The following is a 19,346-nucleotide window of genomic DNA, read 5'->3' on the forward strand; positions in this document are numbered from 1 at the left end:
TAACATAGTTTCACTCCAAAATTTTCACTCGAAAAGTGTGATGAAAGTAAACATTTATTTACTTTCACTTAGACTAACTTGTTTTCTCATTAAAAAACTCGTGAGTAAGGCCTTAGTGCCTGTTTGCGGTTATGGTTATCAACCACAACTGCAGCTTTCACTACACCATATTTCACCTGTTGCAACGGCTGAAAAATGTAGCCTTAGGGCCTAAAACTGTTACAATAGACATTTTAGTAACATTTTTGCCAAAATTCGGTGTTGCATTTGCTGCCGTTGCAATAGACCCCTGTTGCAACATATATTTGGTTTCTTGCAACATTTTTGAGGTATTGCAATAGACTTTCAATTGTAATCTATTGCAACATTTTCGAGGCCTTTGGCAACAATTTTATACTGTTACAAAAAATTTACTGTAACATTTCTTTGTAACACTATATACTTAAAAACTGTTGCATACCAATAATTTGAAATTTTGTTGTAACAGTTTTGTGCAACAATATTTAACCAATTGCAATACTTTTAGTTTTTTGGTAACACATTTGTGCAACACTTTTATGTGTATTGTAATGCTTTTAAATTTTTGGGCAACATTATGTATTCTGTTACAATACTTATAAGGCCTCATTTACAATGATACTATATAAATGCAATAGTACTCTGAAATTTTCTTGACTTGAAATTAACCAAAAGAAAATACAAAGTACAAACCGAGTCATCAGGTTGAAAGATACATAGAAACCAGACTAATGTACCAATTTATAAACCATCCTTACAAAAGTCAATCTAAAAGCAAGAATGGATGAAGAAGTAAAAATAAAAAGTGACTAAAAATCTTCATTCATCACTATGTTGAGCAGCTGCATTCCCATCCTCCTCGTTCTAAAGTGACTAAAAGCTGCATTCTATATTTTCATCTGCATAAGTGTAGTTTAATAGACTGCAAGGTAATAACGGGAACTAAATTTAAATTCTATAAGTACAAATACTACATATGTTTGTCGACAATTTAGTTATATATGTTACATTTACCTTGTGCACATGACCCATTCATACTTAAATTAGTCCAATTAGCATAAAGAGGTTTCTGAACTTCTGCAAGGTTGAAATAGAAACCTCTTTCATTAACCATGCAAACATCAACTCCTACACTAATTTTAGTAGCCTGCAATAATGAGATAGTCTTACATAAGTACTACTGTGCAATGTAATCAAAGGTAAATAATTAAAAAATGAGGTAGATTGATTTGTGTCCTATTTTCCGTAGACGCAGCCCTTATTCTACTATGGATGGGTAGCAAATATAGAGAATCCCAACATAATTGTAGTGCACCTCCCCATCTAGTTAGGTTCTGTATCTAATCAAAGCTGATGGGATAAGCATCAGCAAATATATATGATAAAAAGAAATAATAAATTAGTTTTTATACCTCATGAATGTACGAGCTACTTCATGCCCCCGTATGTACCCATATGAAGCAGTGAGAATGCTACCTTCAGTGCAATCACCGGTGATCTTCTTTTACAAGTCTAGTAACCTGCATTATATTTAAAAGTAACTACTTTAAGTTCTACTGGCAGTATTAAAGTAAGTTTCAAAGTTGTTTGTACGTAATGGTTAGCTTTTATCACACATAGGCTAAGTAAACGGAGAGTAAAAGTGAGTAAACAATCAATAATGAACATATACAAACAAGATTAGAAAATTAAATATAAAAAGATATGTATAAATAAAACACCATCTTGGCAGCATTGTGTGCATCAAGCTCTTCTTCTGGCAGCAATTCTAAAGAAGACAGCTCCTCCTTCATAGCCTGATACAATTTATGTCATTCATCTCAGGTTTATTATAAGCTAACATATGTAAATGATTTGTTAATATTAACACAATGTGTGATGGATGAGAGAATCAACTTAAATCATCCTTGTTTCAGTTAGTTCTCAATTTCTCATTATTGTTTTCTTTTTCGTTAAATCTTGTCCTGCAGCATAGTGTTTAAAATTCCGTCAAAGTGAAAATACCAACACACAGCTTGACATATGCTCTTTCACAACCAATTAACCATTTTAGTATCTAACTATTTCCAAAAGTCAAAAAAAAAACAAATAAAGGTCACTATAATAAAACTCAATTTGGCATGTGGATCAGGCATATGACAGAATAACAAACAGGCATGACATCTTTATACATTAAAACAGACAAACACATACACATACTCACTAATAAAGCAAAAACGAGCAAAGTTCCAAGCAAGCAATACACTAAGCAACCAAGTACCAAAAAAGAATGACTAAGCAACGAAGTAACAGAAAAGAATAATACCTCGCTTTGGTTACCTCGCTACTAAGCAAAACCCAAACATCCAAACTCCAATCACAAACAAAAACTCCAAACTCCAATCACTTGAACTTTAAGCTTTAAAGTCCGGTCGAAACCCACTTGACCCTCTTACACCCACATGACCCCATCGAAAAAATTGACCCACCTGAGAAAACTAACCAAAATAACACAAAAAGAAGGTAATTGAAATATTGAGTTCTTAGACACAGACATCCTTGACACAAAGAAACAAATCTATGCAAGAAAGACCCAGACAATGACATACCCGGAGGTTTTATGAGTTTGTACTAGCAAATCGAACAATCGAAACTCTAAAGGAAACAAATCGGAGCTTGTATGACCTTCTAATTGACCATAAGAGCTTGTATGAGTATTTACTCAACCAGAATGATCGCATTGGAGCTTGTATGAACAAATCGAAGAATGAGAAAGAAGGGGGCCAGGGTTCTCAAAGAAGATGGTAGCTTATATGTTTTAATGTTTTTTGTCTAATGTTTATGTTTTAAACCTGTTAAACTTAATGTTTTATTTTTAGAAAATGTTACAAAGCGGGAGTTGTGAAATTGATTAAGGAGGGAAATTTATTTAATTTTTTATTATGTGTGCACGCGGGCAACTCGTAAAATTTATTTAATTTTATAAAAAAATTACTATTTTATGGTATATGCTGTTTTAAATTTTTTAATATTTATTAAAATAAGTTAACCATTAATATTAATATAAAATCTAATATTTTAATATTTATAAAAATAAATTAATCAATTATTTGCTAATTAGAATGTTCTTACAATTAATTTTATCCATATTAATTACATTAGGTTAGATGATAAGATCATTTTAAAATTATTTTTTAAAAAATTTTAAATTTATTTAAAAATAATTAAATATTTTTACAATATTTAAAATATATAAATATTTATTTCCTTGGACGACCTTATATATATTTTTAAATTGAATATTGATTAGTGTCAAAGTCAATAAATATGTAAATTTGAAATTCATAATTAAATAGTATAATTTGGTTTATTAATACTCTATTGCAGCACATGGATTTGGCTATGATAACAAAATGGAAATACAAAGGAGAAGAGGAGATATTTGTTTTTTGAAAGTGAAATGTTTGTTTTGGGGTGTTTGTTTTTGGGTAACTGTTTTGGTACCCGCCACTGAAAAAAAAAAAAGCCCGCCTAATTTTTTATTCCACTTGACAAAAATGTTGCAAACAACCGTAACGTTTAAGTAAAGTGTTACAATTGGCATCAACTTTTTTAACTCTCACTAAAAATTACCAAGCATGCAACAGTTTTCAGTTTTAGGTAACATTTTGAAAAACTATTACAATAGAGTAGCTATTTTTTGGCATATAGCAACATTTTTTGCAAGATGCCGTTGCAACAGGTCAAATATGGTGTAGTGTTTTTGTCAATAAGCTGGTACAAGATTGTTTGGTAACATCCAAAATAGTTTTTTCTAACCGCGCTTTTTGTCTAAAAGCTGCTTTTACAGAAAGCAGGTATACCCCTGCTTTTCACAAAAGCGGTTGTTGCGCCCCGCTATTACAAGTCCTGGCATCAAACCCTAGCACATGCAATAGTTTTTGTTATTAAAACAAAACAACAAAACAAGCATTACACACTTATGAAATACTTTTTTTTTATTCTAATCTGGATTATTATTGCCCGTTAAGCATTTAAAATTACGCAATACTAAAAAATATTTTATTTTATATTTGAATATAAAAAATAAATGATAAGTTACTGTTGAAAATATTTCACCTTAATTATAAAATTTTGCAAATAGTATATAGTTTTTAATCATAAATTTTTATAGTTATTCCTACATAATTTTATATTTTAAATATGATTTGTATATCATTACTTACTTAATATTTTTTTTAGTTTAATGAAGAGATTGACTTTAATAACTTATAAATGAACTTATGAAATATATATATTATTACAAATTATATATATATATATATACATATATATATATATATATTAATAACATATATTCTTTTAAAAACCTGATACATTATAAAAAAAATTAGTTAATTTTTTTTAAAAGCAGTATTAAAAATTGCAGATGTTAATAAAACTTGCAGTACACGTATAAAATATTTTTATTGTAATAATGTATAGTAAACAACAACAAATTACCTTTTCATTAAGATAAAAGCAAGCATCATGCATCCTCCTTCTCCATTACTCCTATAGTGTTTTAGTTGGACTTTGACTCGTAATCTTATTGTGTTTTTTTGTAACCTATAGTGTTTTAGTTTGACTTAATTTTTATCTTTTTTTTCTTTGTGAAAACTTAATTTTTATCTTAATTAATTTTTTATTTTCTTATTTTATACAACTATAGTTTGTTGTTCAATATTTGTCTATAAAATAATGAATAAAATATTATTTTATTTATAACTATAACTCCAAACAACAATTTAACAAAAAAATTACCAAACATTTTGTTTTCAGCTTTTAGTCAAATAGCACATCTGAAATCAAATTTACCAAACAGTCTCGGTTTTTTTAAACAACATTTTTTTAAACAGCACTTTTACTTACAACAACAGCAATTTTCAACAGCAATCTCAAACATAGCCTTAGAGGGGTGTATTGGATTGGGATTTTAAAGCATTTTTTTGCATTCATGAAATCCGAGGGTATTCGATTGGGATTGTTTGAAATCCTTTAAAATCTTGAGGTATTCAATTGGGATTTTAAATTATGCTACAAAATCTGGTGGTATTCAATTGGGATTTTAAATTATGCTTTAAATTTTAAAATCCGATGTTATTCAATTAGGATCGTTTAAAATTCATTAAAATCTGATGGTATTCAAATGCTGATTGATTTTTTTTATTTCATAAAATGATGGATTTTGTAGCATTTTTCAGTGTATTTTAAGTTTTTTTAAATCCCGCCAAATTCAATGGGATTTTGAAGCATTGTACTTAAATCCTATCAACTCTGCGACATTTCATCAAGAATCCGCACAAAATCAAAATGCCATACAATCCATTAAAATCCATATACTAAAAACAATGCATTAAAATCTCAATCGAATACACCTCGTTAATAAAAGAATTAAAGATTTTATAATCGGGCCATCGGGTCGGGGCAGTGAATCCAATAATAATCCAGCAGCAGACCTTTAAAACACAGACACAAGTTGGGCACTCCACTCTCCCCAACAGAATTAATAAAACCCTCCTCCCCAATGGAACCCGAATCCTCCTCCTCTTCCCCCACGCTAATCTCATCCAACGGTGACGCTCCCGCCCCTCACCGCCCAATCAGCAACCCCGACCTCCTCGACATCGACTCCTACTCCTCCCTCTACTCCGGCCGCACCAAGATCACCCGCCTCCTCTTCATCGCCGACCGCTGCGACGTCGTTTCCCTCCAATTGGAGGCCCTCCGGATCGCCTACGACGAGGTCAAGAAGGGAGAGAACACGCAGTTGTTCCGCGAAGTTGTCGCCAAGATTGCTGGCAGGTTGGGCGATGCTCATGGACCCGACCCGGATTGGACTGAAGTTGTGGAGAGGAAGGCCGACGCCAGGAAGGATAAACTCGAAAACGAACTTAATGCGTATAGGGTATTGATTTTAATCTTACTCTCTCAATTTCATGCTTTTCGGTCCTCGCTAGTCGAGTCGGTTATATTAATCTTAGGTTTGTCATTCTGATTAATTAGCGGTTTTATATGTATACTGTACTGTTAAAATAGGCTATTATTACTTTTTATAATTGTCCGTTGGTTATGTTGAATTTAGGTTTCCGAGTTGATTAGGATGTTATAATATTGATGTTTATTCCACTTATAATCCACTTCTTGTTTAGGCTATTGATTTGAATCATATCTGCTGAATTTCATGCTTTTCGGTTGTTGCCAGTCGAGTCGGTTATATTAATCTTAGCTTTGTCATTCTCATTAATTAGCGGTTGTATATGTATACTGTACTGTTGAAATTGACTATTATTACTTTATCTAATTGTGGGTTTTTTATGTTGATTTTAGGTTTTTGAGTTGATTAGTATGTTATAATGTCAATGCTTATTCATTATATATTTATACTATGTCCTTGAGATTGAACATGAGTATTGGGTATATAGTTATCAGTTATGTTCATCTTAGATTTCTGAGTTTGATTTTTGTTTAATGAACTTGATCTTATTGCTTATTTATTTACACTGAACTGTTGGAACCGAACTAGTATTTGCCTATTTGGTAGTTGGTCAGGTGTCTTAATTTTCATTTATGTCTGGTCTTGTTGTTATGTTGATGGAATATGATTCTGAGGGTTTATTAAATGATTTAGTAGAAATGGATAATGTATGTATGTGGGGCCTAGTAGTTAAGTATGTAGCATCTAGGCTGTGTTGTTTGGGCCTTCAATACTTTAGGTTTTTTTTTTAATTCTCTTTACTAGTCATGTAACCCCCACATAGTGTGTGACTTTATTATTGAGTTATTGCTTATTAGATTGAGCCTCTCCTTTTTATATGGATTGCGATCCATAGTTTATCCTCTCTTTCGTGGTGGGGAAACCTGTAGGGTAGTGTGATTGGGTTGTGATTTAGTCACTTTGTTTATTCAATTGTTCATTTGGATTTGTTGTATAACATGAAGTTGTTGTCATGAATTTGCCATCATTGCAGTTAATTTGATCAATTTATTTGGTGTCTCCCCTAAAATGGGGATTGTGGCTTGTTAATATAAATTGTATTAAGTTGTTTTTTATTTGATGCAGACAAATTTGATCAAGGAAAGCATAAGAATGGGATACAATGATTTTGGAGATTTCTACTATGCTCACGGGGCATTAGGGGATGCATTTAAGAATTATGTCCGGACTCGTGACTACTGCACTACATCAAAGCATATTATTCACATGTGTTTAAATGCAATTCTAGTCAGCATTGAAATGGGTCAGTTCACCCATGTAACAAGCTATGTCAGCAAAGCAGAGCAAAGTCAGGAAGCTGTGGAACCTATAGTAGCTGCTAAATTGAGGTGTGCTGCAGGATTGGCCCATCTGGAAGCTAAAAAGTACAAGCTTGCTGCTCGTATGGTATGACATGTTCTTTGTTTGTTCTCATTATGCTTTATTATTTTAATTTGATTAATTTCTCGTTTACAACTCTACATGTCTTATATCAAAAGAACAATAGTTTTTGTTTGCCTACTTAAAAGATCATTATTCATCAATATTATGAATATGGCTAATTTAATAAAATTGTAGGAAAGGTACTAAAATGTAAGTTTTGAATTTATATTGGATTTTATATCCTTCCTTAGAAAGAAATTTAACCACTTAAAGTTTATACATAGACCATCGTAATTGGTCTTTTACTTTTGTGATACATTTAAGTTTGTCTTTTGGACATCTCTGCCTAGAAAACCATTCACCGCAAATAGGTTTTGGTTCCAATATTCATCGACCATTTTTGCTCCTTTCTGTATATTATCACGCCGTCATCTGTATCACTTTCCTGTGAATGTCATTGTACAGTTCCCCTCATTCAGTTTACCTGTTACGTAGTTCTTTATCTATATCCCTTCCCCTTACGTGTCTTGTAAAATCCTCCCCACAATCAACTATTTATTTTACAAGTGCTATATGTTCTAGGAATGATAATGCCAAATGGAATGAGAATAGTTGTTGGATAAAGATATGGTACATATATGAGAAAATTGAGACATTTTTATGTTAATATGGTCTGTGGTTCACTAATAAGATCCCAAGTAATATTGTGCGCAAAAATAAAAAGTTGTTTATTGTTTATTAGCTACTTAGTTGCATGTCATTATGTGTGTCGCAGAAGAGGGGGAATAGTAAGACTTCAAGGTAAGATTTTTTTAACATTGCTGATGATACTACATCAAAGCGAAGTTCATATGGTCCAACTTAATGACCTTCAAAACAGGAGAAAGGTGCCAATGACAGGCTACTAGTCTATATGGATGAACTTGAGCCTTTTGATGTTACTTTATTCCAGTTGAAATGAAATTGTATATGTTTTGCCTTGGAAAGAGCTTGCCTTGATTTAAGTGCTCTTGCAGATCTATCTGCTGCCAGTTTTGGTTATATATTGTCTCTTCCGTTGCATTCTATTGATAAACGACATTAATAAATTGCCCCTTCATTTCACAACAAAGCATGGGCTTATAATTGTCAATACTCCTACATCCCATGTCTTTTTATCATTTATAACTCCTGTTTGGGAGATAATTTTGTGATGTATCCATACAGACCTACTGGTAATTAAGCATTTAAAGTATCAATAATGTCTTTTCTGCTGGAATGCACACACACACACACACACATGTTTGATTGGGAAAAATCAATTAAAGCTGTAAGGAAATAGAGATACCTATATCTCCAGGCAGGGTGCTCTTAAGAGTAGCATTTTGCTGTGTCCGGGTGCTCGTGACTGAAAATGCTTTTGTTTTTAAGTTCATTAAACTAGTCCAGAATAATTAAAGTGGGGCTTCTCCTAAATTGATACTTGATAGAGATCTGATTTGCAATTCATGCAGATATGCATGGTCTCACCATGTGTGCCGCCGTGTCTTTGAAGCTTCTTCTATTATTTGACAAATTTCATAATTTGAAGAGTGTTCAATTGTTTTGTAAGTGAGTATTATGTGTATTGATTGATAAAGATTTAACAAATGATTCTGTTTGATATTCTATTATGATCTGAATCTGTGGAATGCCTTTGCCTGTGCTTGCCTTTAAAGTGTTTGATGTTTATTGAGCTTGGGTGGATCCGGTATCTATAAATGATGATAGAAAACTTCCAGGGAAAACGAATTAGTTTGATGCATGTGTTATTTCTATGAATTATTCCTGTTTTATGATACTTGCCTTATGTAATTTCAGTTTCTGGAAACACATCCCGAGTTGGGAAATAACTATTCTGAAGTCATAGCTGCTCAAGATGTTGCAACATATGGTGGTCTTTGTGCACTTGCAAGTTTTGACAGAGCTGAGCTGAAGGTAATGACAAATATTATTCTATTTATATTTACTTGCACTTTAGTATTGTTTGAAAGCCGTTAAATTCTAATAGGGTATTTCCTTTTGCAGGCTAAAGTCATTGACAACATTAATTTTCGGAACTTTTTAGAGTTGGTGCCTGAAGTTAGGGAACTTATTCATGATTTTTATTCAAGGTAATTTTTTTCACACTTAGACGCTCCTGCTTGGATGGCCTGTTTTGACTCTTTAATTTTCTGTCTCATCTTATGTAAGAGTACATAAACTTATTTCGAAACTGGGAACTATCAGTTTTAAGAAGCTTTGTTGGTTTGTCAAGAATTGTTTTCCATTGTAATATCAGTCTGCTGCTTCAAATATTAGTGAACTTAATTTGAATAAATTTTTAAATGATTGTTATAGTTGAAGTGAATGAGTTCGATTTTAGGTTGAAAATTGTTCAAGATTTATTACCGATTCAGTTTGTTGGAACAATAAGGCTGATTGTAGGCTTTTAATGTAAAATCTTTTTACCTGGTTTCAGTCATTATGCTTCATGCTTGGACTATCTTGGGAGCCTCAAAGCAAATTTGTTGCTTGACATACATTTGCATGATCATGTTGATACGCTGTACGACCAAATTCGTAGCAAAGCTCTGATTCAGTATACTCATCCATTTGTGTCTGTTGATATGCGCATGATGGCCGATGCTTTCAAAACCAGTGTGGCAGGGTTAGAGAAAGAACTTGAAGCTTTGATAACAGAAGACCAAATACAGGTTTGTTTTGGACAGTATACTCCTGATGCATCGTTTCTGTTTTTGGTCTATGTAACTTGTAATTAGCTTGGTTTTCTAGATAATATGGCTTACAATTAATTTATGGTTGCACTGAAATTGAGTAAAAGATTTTTAAGTGATGAACCCTGTTCATGATGTCATCCTTATTAAGTGGTGGTTTGTTTTGGTGAATACTAAACATTATAAACTGCTTTCGTCAATCACTTTTCTTGCAGGCTCGTATAGATTCGCACAACAAAATCTTGTATGCTCGGCATGCTGATCAAAGGAATTCCACATTCCAGCGTGTGTTGCAGACTGGCAGCGAATTTGATCGCGATGTGAAGGCCATGCTCCTGAGAGCAAATCTTATCAAGCATGAATTCTACTCTAAGCAGTCGAAGAAACTACACAACTTCTGAGCAAAAGATATATTTAGAAAGTAGTGTTTATTTTGATTGGCATCGGACAATGTTGTGCTCTAAACTATGTGAATCTTGGTCTATTGGTGGTGGCAACTGTTAAGACTGTTATCTGCAACACGTGAACAGTTAAAGGCTCTGTCTATTGAAAAAAAGGAATCAGATTTTAACACTTGGAGGATTAGTTCTGAAATGCGTTTGGTTATGTTTTCAACTTTTTTGTTTTTAATGTTATAACTTTGTACATCGACGGTCATAAAATCACCTCCCATTTGCTACATTTTTTTAAAGTAAAATATACAGTAACTAATTGTAGACTAGAGGACATTTGCTGCATCGACGGTCATTAAAAGATAGTATCAAATATTTGACCAGCACTGAAATATATATAATCTCTCAAATATGACTAGAATTCCTCATATGTATGACCCTAAATTCGGACCTAGTTTTCTCAAAATTTCTCTTGGCTGATACTAAAACAATCTCATGTATTATACCTTGTCACTTGGCAGGGGATAAGAGAACATTGGATGTTACAAAATAATTAGGTAAAACATATAGAAATTAAAATTAAATTGCAAATTTGAATAAAACACAGTGCCAATATGCTTAGAAACACACATCGTGGGTGTTTGGCACGGGCTTATAAGTCCGGCTTCTGAATTATAAGTTAGAAACACTTATTTGTACCGTTTGTGTAAGAAGTCAAGAAGTACTTAAAAATAGCTACGATTGCTAGCTTTTGTATCACGGTTTCTACTTATTTCCCAAACACTTTTATCACTTATAAGTCTTAATTTGCTTATAACTTCTACTTCACTTTTTATTTTAAGCAATAAGCACTTATTTTAAGCTAACCCAAACGGCCCCATCATAAGTGACATTGTTGCTTTAAAAAAGTTCAAAACTTGTGAAATTGCACATTTTAACATCAAACATGCAAGCATTCGTGATTTCAGGTTAATAAATGAAGAATAACCAAGAATCTTTCATAAAATTTCAATTTGTTCATAAAATGACGTATCAATAGTGTGATTAAAATAGATTGAACGTGGAAAAAAGAGAAATAAAATAAAATATAGCTAAAATACAAGAAATAAATTGATTTCAAAATTTATACTTAATGAACAACTTGCTTGAAACTGAAGGCCAAAGTCGAACATGTAAAGCTCACTTAAACAGAGTTTTGAAATATGTAATCAAACCAAAATATTCAATGAACTTTCTAATCCGATAAACTCCGCTTAAATCGAATAAAAAGATAAACTGAAAACTTCATTTTATTTTTCTGATGATGTTTTTGTTTGTGTAGATCTAAAAAAATGAACCAAACCTAAACAAAATAATAGAAATCCTTTCCTAAGAAGATTAATTGAAGCATACAAATAAAATAAATAAATAAAAGAATTTGATTGTATTACTAAAACAATCCCATGTATTATTCCTTGTCACTTGGCAGGGGATAAGAGAACATTGGATGTTACAAAATAATTAGGTAAAACATATAGAAATTAAAATTAAATTGCAAATTTGAATACAACACAGTGCCAATATGCTTAGAAACACACATCATAAGTGACATTGTTGCTTTAAAAAAGTTCAAAACTTGTGAAATTGCACATTTTAACATCAAACATGCAAGCATAAGTGATTTCAGGTTAATAAATCAAAGAATAACCAAGAATCTTTCATAAAATTTCAATTCGTTCATAAAATGACGTATCAATAGTGTGATTAAAATAGATTGAACGTGCAAAAAAGAGAAAGAAAAATATAATATAGCTAAAATACAAGAAATAAATTGATTTCAAAATTTATACTTAATGAACAACTTGCTTGAAACTGAAGGTCAAAGTCGAACATGTAAAGCTCACTTAAACAGAAATATGTAATCAAACCAAAATATTCAATAAACTTTCTAATCCGATAAACTCCGCTTAAATCAAATAAAAAGATAAACTGAAAACTTCATTCTATTTTTCTGATGATGTTTTTGTTTGTGTAGATCTAAAAAAATGAACCAAACCTAAACAAAATAATAGAAATCCTTCCCTAAGAAGATTATTGAAGCATACAAATAAAATAAATAAATAAAAGAATTTGAGTTTTTTCACCGGATAAAACCGATAAAAAGCCCGGTCGGCTATGGAGTTTAAGGAGGCAGTTCTGAGAAAAAAAAAAGGAGAGTCTAGGAGTTTTGGATTCTAGAATTTTTGCTCATAAGAAATTATTTATATTTTACTTCGAATTAACATCTAAACCTCTGAAATTATTATTCGCATATTTGGTGGTTAAATGATAAATATTATTAAATAAAAAATACAGCTACCCTTGCTATTAAATTGTATGAAAATACAGTTCACGAATATACATTCTAATATATCCGTTAGACGTTGTATTTATTATTTCATCCGTCTTATTTTATAATTATAATACCTTAACTCAGAGTTCATGAATTTATTGAGCAAACTTTTATAATAATTTAATTTAATTTAAATTAAAATATCTTATTATCTCATTTATATATTTATAATTACCAATATTTTCATATATTTTGACAATAAACACAAAATCAAAGAGCTTAAAAATTATACTCGTGTACTAGTATAATTTTTTTTCAACCTTTTAAAATACGCGCAAAGTAATCGAAAAAAACAAAAATACGCGTAAAGTGACTGTGCTTGTAGTGCACGCGAAATTATCCGTATATATATATATGGCTTGGCCATCACGTATTTTTCATCTATACCAATTCTTTTTCTTATCAAACCCTAGAAACAAAAAAAATCAAATCAAAGCTATTTATTGATAAGAGATAAGAGATTTATATCTTCTACAGAGATTTTCATCAGAGATTTGTTCTTCAGGTAAATCAATCTATCAATTTCAGATCCCAATTCTAGATTTCTAGGGCTTGTTTACGTCGGTTATTTCGTTATTCTCGAATTAGGGCATTATATTTGCTGCGATCTACTGTGAATTGAAGATTAGGGTTTTGATCTATGCGACCTGGGTTTGTGATCGGTGCGGTTTCATGGAGCATTGTGATCTAATTAGATCCGAAATATAGGTTTTTGGTTTCCTAGGTTTTTCGTGGATTTTAGGGGTTAGTTTTTGCAAGTTGTATGTATTTTGATTTGGGGCAGCTTGATTTGTGATGATGATCGCTGTGATGGTGGCATATATAGAAAAATAGGATTTTGATTTTTTGGTTTTTAGATTTTAGGATTTGCAATTGGTGTAAATTTTGATTTGGAACAGCTTGATTCGTGGAGATGATTGCTTTGATGGTGATATAATTGGACAGTTATGATTTTGATTATTAATTTTTAAGATAGATTTTAGGGTTTTTGATTCGCGTTCGGTATCTTCGCTACAGTGAGCAAGATGGTGGACTCGGAATTTAATAAATTAGGGTTTAGTATTGGTTTATTACAATGGTGGTGCAGATTGTCTAACTGGGTATTATTATGTGAATATGATTTGTGTTTAGTATTATGGAAATCAAAGCAGCTACCAGAGTACCGGGCAAATCCTTGGTGTTTGATCGGGTGAAAGTTGGAGGGGGTGCAGCTAAGAATGGGGTTTGCAAATATTGGATGGCAGGGTGTTGTAGTCGAAGTGATTGTAGGTTCTTACATCCCAAAATACAAGTCCCAGGGAGTAAGAAATCATGGAAGAATCCGAATTACCATGTGCCTAAGACAGTTCAGATGATTGAGCAGAAAGATGTGTCGAGGAGACATGGGTCTGAATCTCAGGTTCAAAGTGTTAAAAAGCCTTTTCTTGTTGGGCAAAGTGCTCAGACGAGTGAAGTGAAAGATGTGACAAAGAGACCGAATAAAGAGCCTAAAAAACAGTTGTGCAAGTACTGGGTCACAGGGGACTGTGTTTATGGTGATAAATGCAAGAACTTGCATTCATGGTACTATGGAGATGGGTTTACCATGCTGGCTAAGTTAGAAGGGCATACTAAGGTATAAATTTAGTTTTTGTTATTTTCCGTCATTGTTGTCATGTGTTATGTTGATTTGCTTACTTATTCTGTTTTTGGATAGGCTGTTACGGGAATCACTCTTCCATCTTCTGACAAGCTATATTCAGTTAGCAAGGACAAATCTATGCGGGTTTGGAACTGCCATACTGGTCAGGTGTGTGTGCTTTTAATGTAAATGAGAAAAATATGTATGTTTGGTATTTTTTTAGGTATAGATGCATGGTTTGTTTATCAAATATTTTTATGTCTGTTGAATGCAGTGTTGTGAAGTTGTCCACTTTAATGATGAATGTGGAAGTTTGATGTGTGACGGACCATGTATTTTTGTTGGATTGCCAAATGCTGTGAAGGTATTTTTTTTTCTTGTATTATTGTATATAAAATATACTTATAGATGCACGGAGTAGCTCCTATCATACATAGTTAATAAGTAAATTTCGTTGCCTATACATAATCTCAACAACTTGTTATGTTGCAGGCTTGGAATCTCGAGTTTCAAGCTGAAGTTGCTCTTAATGGACCAGTGGTTGGTCAAGTTTATGCGATGGAGGTGGGAAACAGTATGTTTTTCGCTGGTACCCAGGTAATTTGTCTCTTAACATTGAGTTATTTTTAAGACTTTCATTCTATGGTATTGTGCTATCACAGCTGTTTGTGGTGTCGAAAATTACCTCTAAACTTATATTTATATAATGGTATTTAATTACAGGATGGAAACATAAACGTGTGGAAAACCGGTTCCTCTGAAGTGGCAACAACACTCAAGGGTCATACTGGTGCTGTGTTATCACTTATTGTTGGAGCCAACAGACTCTATTCTGGGTCCATGGATAAAACAATAAAGGTATGTCATTACTTTGTAAACCATATATTTCTTGGAAGGTATCTCATGTTTGGTTGATAGGTCAAAGTAATTGTTCTTCAGTTTTTTGTTTGCCAGTGTAGAGTGAGATTTAGGATCCTTGCATCTGTTCTTTATGTAAATTGACTCAGTTTTGAGACTAGCAGAGTGTAATCAGTTGTATTATGTTGCTTTGGGTTTTAAGATTTTGAGAGGGTCTCTAGAAACCACCTAATGAAACTAATATATGTGACTTGGCACATCATAGAAACCTGCTTGTGGTTGTAAACCTACAGTGATTGCTTGATTACTGCATCTGCTTCTTTCTAGAATCTTGTTTGTTGATGTATGTATTTAAATTTTAGGTAATGCTCTAATTATTGTTATAAATTTACTAGGTGTGGGATCTCGATACTTTGAAGTGTTTGCAGACGCTACACGGGCATTCTGATGTTGTGATGTCTTTACTTTGCTGGGAGAACGTTCTTTTATCCGGCTCCTTGGATGGTCAAATTAAAGTTTGGGCTGCCAATGAAAGTGGAAGTTTGGAAGTTGTCCATGAATCTGATGAAGGACATGTTAGTGATTTAAAATCTTTGAGTACTAAACTTTATAATGAAATTTGTGTATGCTTGCCTGCACGTGCACTTTCACAATCAAAATATCCATCTTATAAATTATATTATGGTGCAACTATGCAGGGCATTCTTGGATTCTGTGGGATAACTGATGCAGAGGCCAAGCCAATTTTGCTGTGTTCTTGTAACGACAACTCTGTGCGTCTATATGAGTTGCCATCATTTACTGAAAGGGGCAGGATTTATGCCAAGGCGGAAGTAAGAACGGTACAAATAGGCACTGGAGGTCTCTTTTTCACCGGCGACGCCACGGGACAGCTGACTGTATGGAAACTGAATGAAAAATCAAGTGCAGATGTATCTTCTTAGTATCTCTTGTATTTATAAAGAGCTGCCTTCTAAAATTGTAGAAGCTGCTCAGCCTATTAATATTGTATACACTTTTGAACCCTTCATTAAGCTAGATCAATTTTTTTTAATTCTTTAAAAATCAGTTTGAGAAGTTATTTTATTTACAATTGCTCTTCAGCTTCTGCATAAATATTGACAACTTTATGATGTAGTCTTATATTATTTGTAATTTTCAAGTTGTATGTTAGTATTACAATATAGTGATGCAATTGAAGGTAAGCGAAAATAAACAAGGGACGCTAGAGTAGGAATAAACAAGAAGAGACTTGGATTAGCAAAAGCATAACACAACAAATCAACAAATTAAAAGTAATTGGGTCATTGATCTAGAATATTACAAGGAGGAAGTGTTTGAGCCAAAATACTACGGAACAAGTAGAGTACTAGTCAAAATACCATCGAGTTCTATATTATCATTTTAATTTATTGCAAGCATGGTTCAAAAGAAGCCAGAAGTTTTTTACAATAAAGAATTATTTTTAATTTATATATTCAATAATCTTTTTGATATTTATAACTTCTTAGATTTAAAAATTATTAATAAATAATGAAATATCATGAATTATTTCTATAGCGATCATCTATATTTTTTTTATGTCAATTGTTTTTAATAATAAGTTAGAAAGATACTCCTCCGTCCCAGCAAGTTGTTTACGCTCACTGTTTGCACGCATTTTGAAACTCCTACAAAATATAGTTCCATAACGTTTTTCTAATTTATTATTATTATTTAAATAAAATTTCTAACATAAAGAAAAAATATTATGAAATTATATTTTATAAAAATCTCAAAATACATACGAAATATAATGTAAAAAACGTGTTGGGACAGAGGGAGTACGATTTTCAATTTTTTAGATTTTAAACTGACATCTAATTTTTTTCATGAAGAATATGCTTTGTAAAATAATCTTGAGATGAGAAAGAACCGATCTTATGAACCCAACAGAATTCATTAATCTAACCTAAAAAATTGTCCCCGACGTTTCCTTGTAGTTGAATGTGGGTAAAGAGAAATTTGGAAAGAAACAATCAAACTAGCTTTTGTTTTCCCTTTTTCCGTTGGAGGCATTAAAACATGGAAAAATCTGAGTCAAAGCGTATAAAATGAAAGGTTGAAGCAGCAGTAAAGTCTTATTTGGCAGTTGAGAGATTGAGTCTACAGACTTTACACTAAAGAAGCCTCGTCACGTAAAAATTATGGTGCCCCATTTAAAACCTATTTAGAAACCTCCCACAACCAAACCACGTCACCTCCCTCCTATATATTTCCCCTGCCTCTCCTCTGTTTTTCCCATCTCTATTTCCTTCAAACCAACAAAAACCTCCTACACATACAATCTCTCTCTCTCTCTCTCTCTCTCTCTCTCTCTCTCTCTCTCTCTCTCTCCTTCTCTCCCCTCTCCCCCCTCTCTCTCAGCCTAAACTTAAAGTACTCTCTCTCTCTCTCTCTCTCTCTCCCCTCTCTCTCTCAGCCTAAACTTAAAGTAATCTCTCTCTCTCTCCCTCTCCCCCCCCTCTCTCTCAGCATAAACTTAAACTACTCTCTCTCTCTCTCTCTCTCGTATATTATATATACATGGGTTCGCAATCATGGTTTATGATGGTGCTAGTGATGATGATGGTGGTGCAGTTGGGGAGTTGCAATCAGCTGAGCGGAAGATGTGAGGAGATATACGTAGTAGGAGAAGGAGAAACCCTACACAGCATAAGCGACAAGTGCCAGGATCCTTTTATTGTCGAACATAACCCTCAGATCGTTCAAGACTCCGATGTTTATCCGGGCCTCGTCATCAGGATCACCCCTCCTCCCATTTCTAGAAAATTGTTGTTCTAAATAATCTCTTGCTTGTACTAGATTATGTGTCTTTGTATACATAGACAAGGACTCGTCTAGGCTTTTTTTTGCTTTTCCTCGTGATATTAACAGCTGCCTCTTCTTGTAGGCCTGTATATAATACACATACACAGAAATCATATTTTTGGTTTTTTTTATTATTGATGAGTAGTACTCCTTCCATTTTTTTTTTCTTTTCCTGTTTGTGATGTCGGTACTGTTCATAACATGAAACAAATTATTAATTTATATTTAATCTATAAAACTAAATATAGTCATAAGTGATCTTGTTGAATTCGTATCACGAGTATTTTAATATGGTGAAATTTTTATATTTAATGTTAATACGAAATGAAAGTTATTAACGATCAAAAGTGTGTGTTTGGCAAACGTGAAAAATACAAATAAGAAAAGTATTTAGAGACGGAGGGAATCATAATACAATTTTAGTGAGTTATTGACTTGGAATGGTTTTTACTTAATTTTGACAATTTAGACTCTCTTATTCACCGTCACTGAGTAAATCAATTCAAAGACGTGCGAAATTTAGAATTCGATGTTTAAATTTTATTTTGACATAAATTTAATTATTTCGTTTAAAAGGTGTTAATTTATCGAAACAAAAAAAGGCTCCTAATTTTTACTTAAATAGAAGTACTTATCTCATATATAAATGTGTTTTTTTTGGCCATGTATGCTAATAACTAATTTTTGACTCTTTAATTTATAGAGTAAAAATTGGTCTCCAATCCACGTTGGATGAAATTTGATAAAATTTTATGGAAGGTAAAAAATAATTCTTCCTTCAATATATACATATATAGGGTCCTATCTCACTGCAAATCTTTATTAAAATAGAATTTTATATTTTAATATTTAACACTTTTTGCGCACACATATATAGAGTTATAAATGTGGGATTTTCCAAGAAAGAAGGATTCAACAGCGATATTCTTCAGCGTCTGTCCAATTTCGATTGTGTTTGTAGATGCCGTATGGCTTTTGATTAATGAATTGATTCCTTTTTATAAAAAAAAAAAATGTGGGATTTTTATTTATGCGGTTGCTCCTCCGGCTCCCTCACGCCATCATTAAAACAGTTCAGTGAAAAGTATGTTTTTATATACGACACAATACGTTACAGAGAAGC

The 19,346-nt window shown here is 32.5% G+C and overlaps 2 protein-coding genes and 1 long non-coding RNA gene across 7 annotated transcripts; 2 read left to right on the top strand and 1 right to left on the bottom strand.

The window, feature by feature from the left end:
* Positions 1-656: 656 nt before the first annotated feature.
* Positions 657-2,840, bottom strand: LOC108216649 (uncharacterized). Of its 5 annotated transcripts, XR_010290992.1 has the most exons (6): positions 2,607-2,840; positions 2,324-2,495; positions 1,740-1,814; positions 1,431-1,538; positions 1,033-1,165; positions 657-940 (listed from the first exon to the last, which is right to left on the bottom strand). It is a non-coding gene; the product is annotated as an uncharacterized LOC108216649 (long non-coding RNA). The 5 variants fall into 5 exon arrangements; XR_010290994.1 differs by lacking the exon at positions 1,740-1,814 and having other exon boundaries at positions 657-917; positions 2,607-2,821; XR_001806119.2 differs by lacking the exon at positions 1,740-1,814 and having other exon boundaries at positions 2,607-2,821.
* A 2,669-nt stretch (positions 2,841-5,509) lies between these two features.
* LOC108215518 (COP9 signalosome complex subunit 1) lies at positions 5,510-10,716 on the top strand. Its single transcript, XM_017387994.2, has 6 exons — positions 5,510-5,944; positions 7,100-7,420; positions 9,236-9,352; positions 9,443-9,528; positions 9,876-10,110; positions 10,347-10,716. The coding sequence occupies exons 1-6, from the start codon at positions 5,564-5,566 to the stop codon at positions 10,530-10,532; spliced, it is 1,326 nt and encodes a 441-aa protein (XP_017243483.1). The 5' UTR covers positions 5,510-5,563; the 3' UTR covers positions 10,533-10,716.
* A 2,548-nt stretch (positions 10,717-13,264) lies between these two features.
* LOC108215625 (zinc finger CCCH domain-containing protein 48) lies at positions 13,265-16,427 on the top strand. The gene is made up of 8 exons (XM_017388145.2): positions 13,265-13,399; positions 14,026-14,509; positions 14,591-14,683; positions 14,790-14,879; positions 15,008-15,112; positions 15,239-15,373; positions 15,769-15,948; positions 16,072-16,427. The coding sequence occupies exons 2-8, from the start codon at positions 14,030-14,032 to the stop codon at positions 16,315-16,317; spliced, it is 1,329 nt and encodes a 442-aa protein (XP_017243634.1). The 5' UTR covers positions 13,265-13,399; positions 14,026-14,029; the 3' UTR covers positions 16,318-16,427.
* The last annotated feature ends 2,919 nt before the right edge of the window (positions 16,428-19,346 follow it).

The sequence above is a fragment of the Daucus carota genome, chromosome 4 (genome assembly GCF_001625215.2).
Source record: "Daucus carota subsp. sativus chromosome 4, DH1 v3.0, whole genome shotgun sequence".
Classification (NCBI taxonomy): Eukaryota; Viridiplantae; Streptophyta; class Magnoliopsida; order Apiales; family Apiaceae; genus Daucus; species Daucus carota.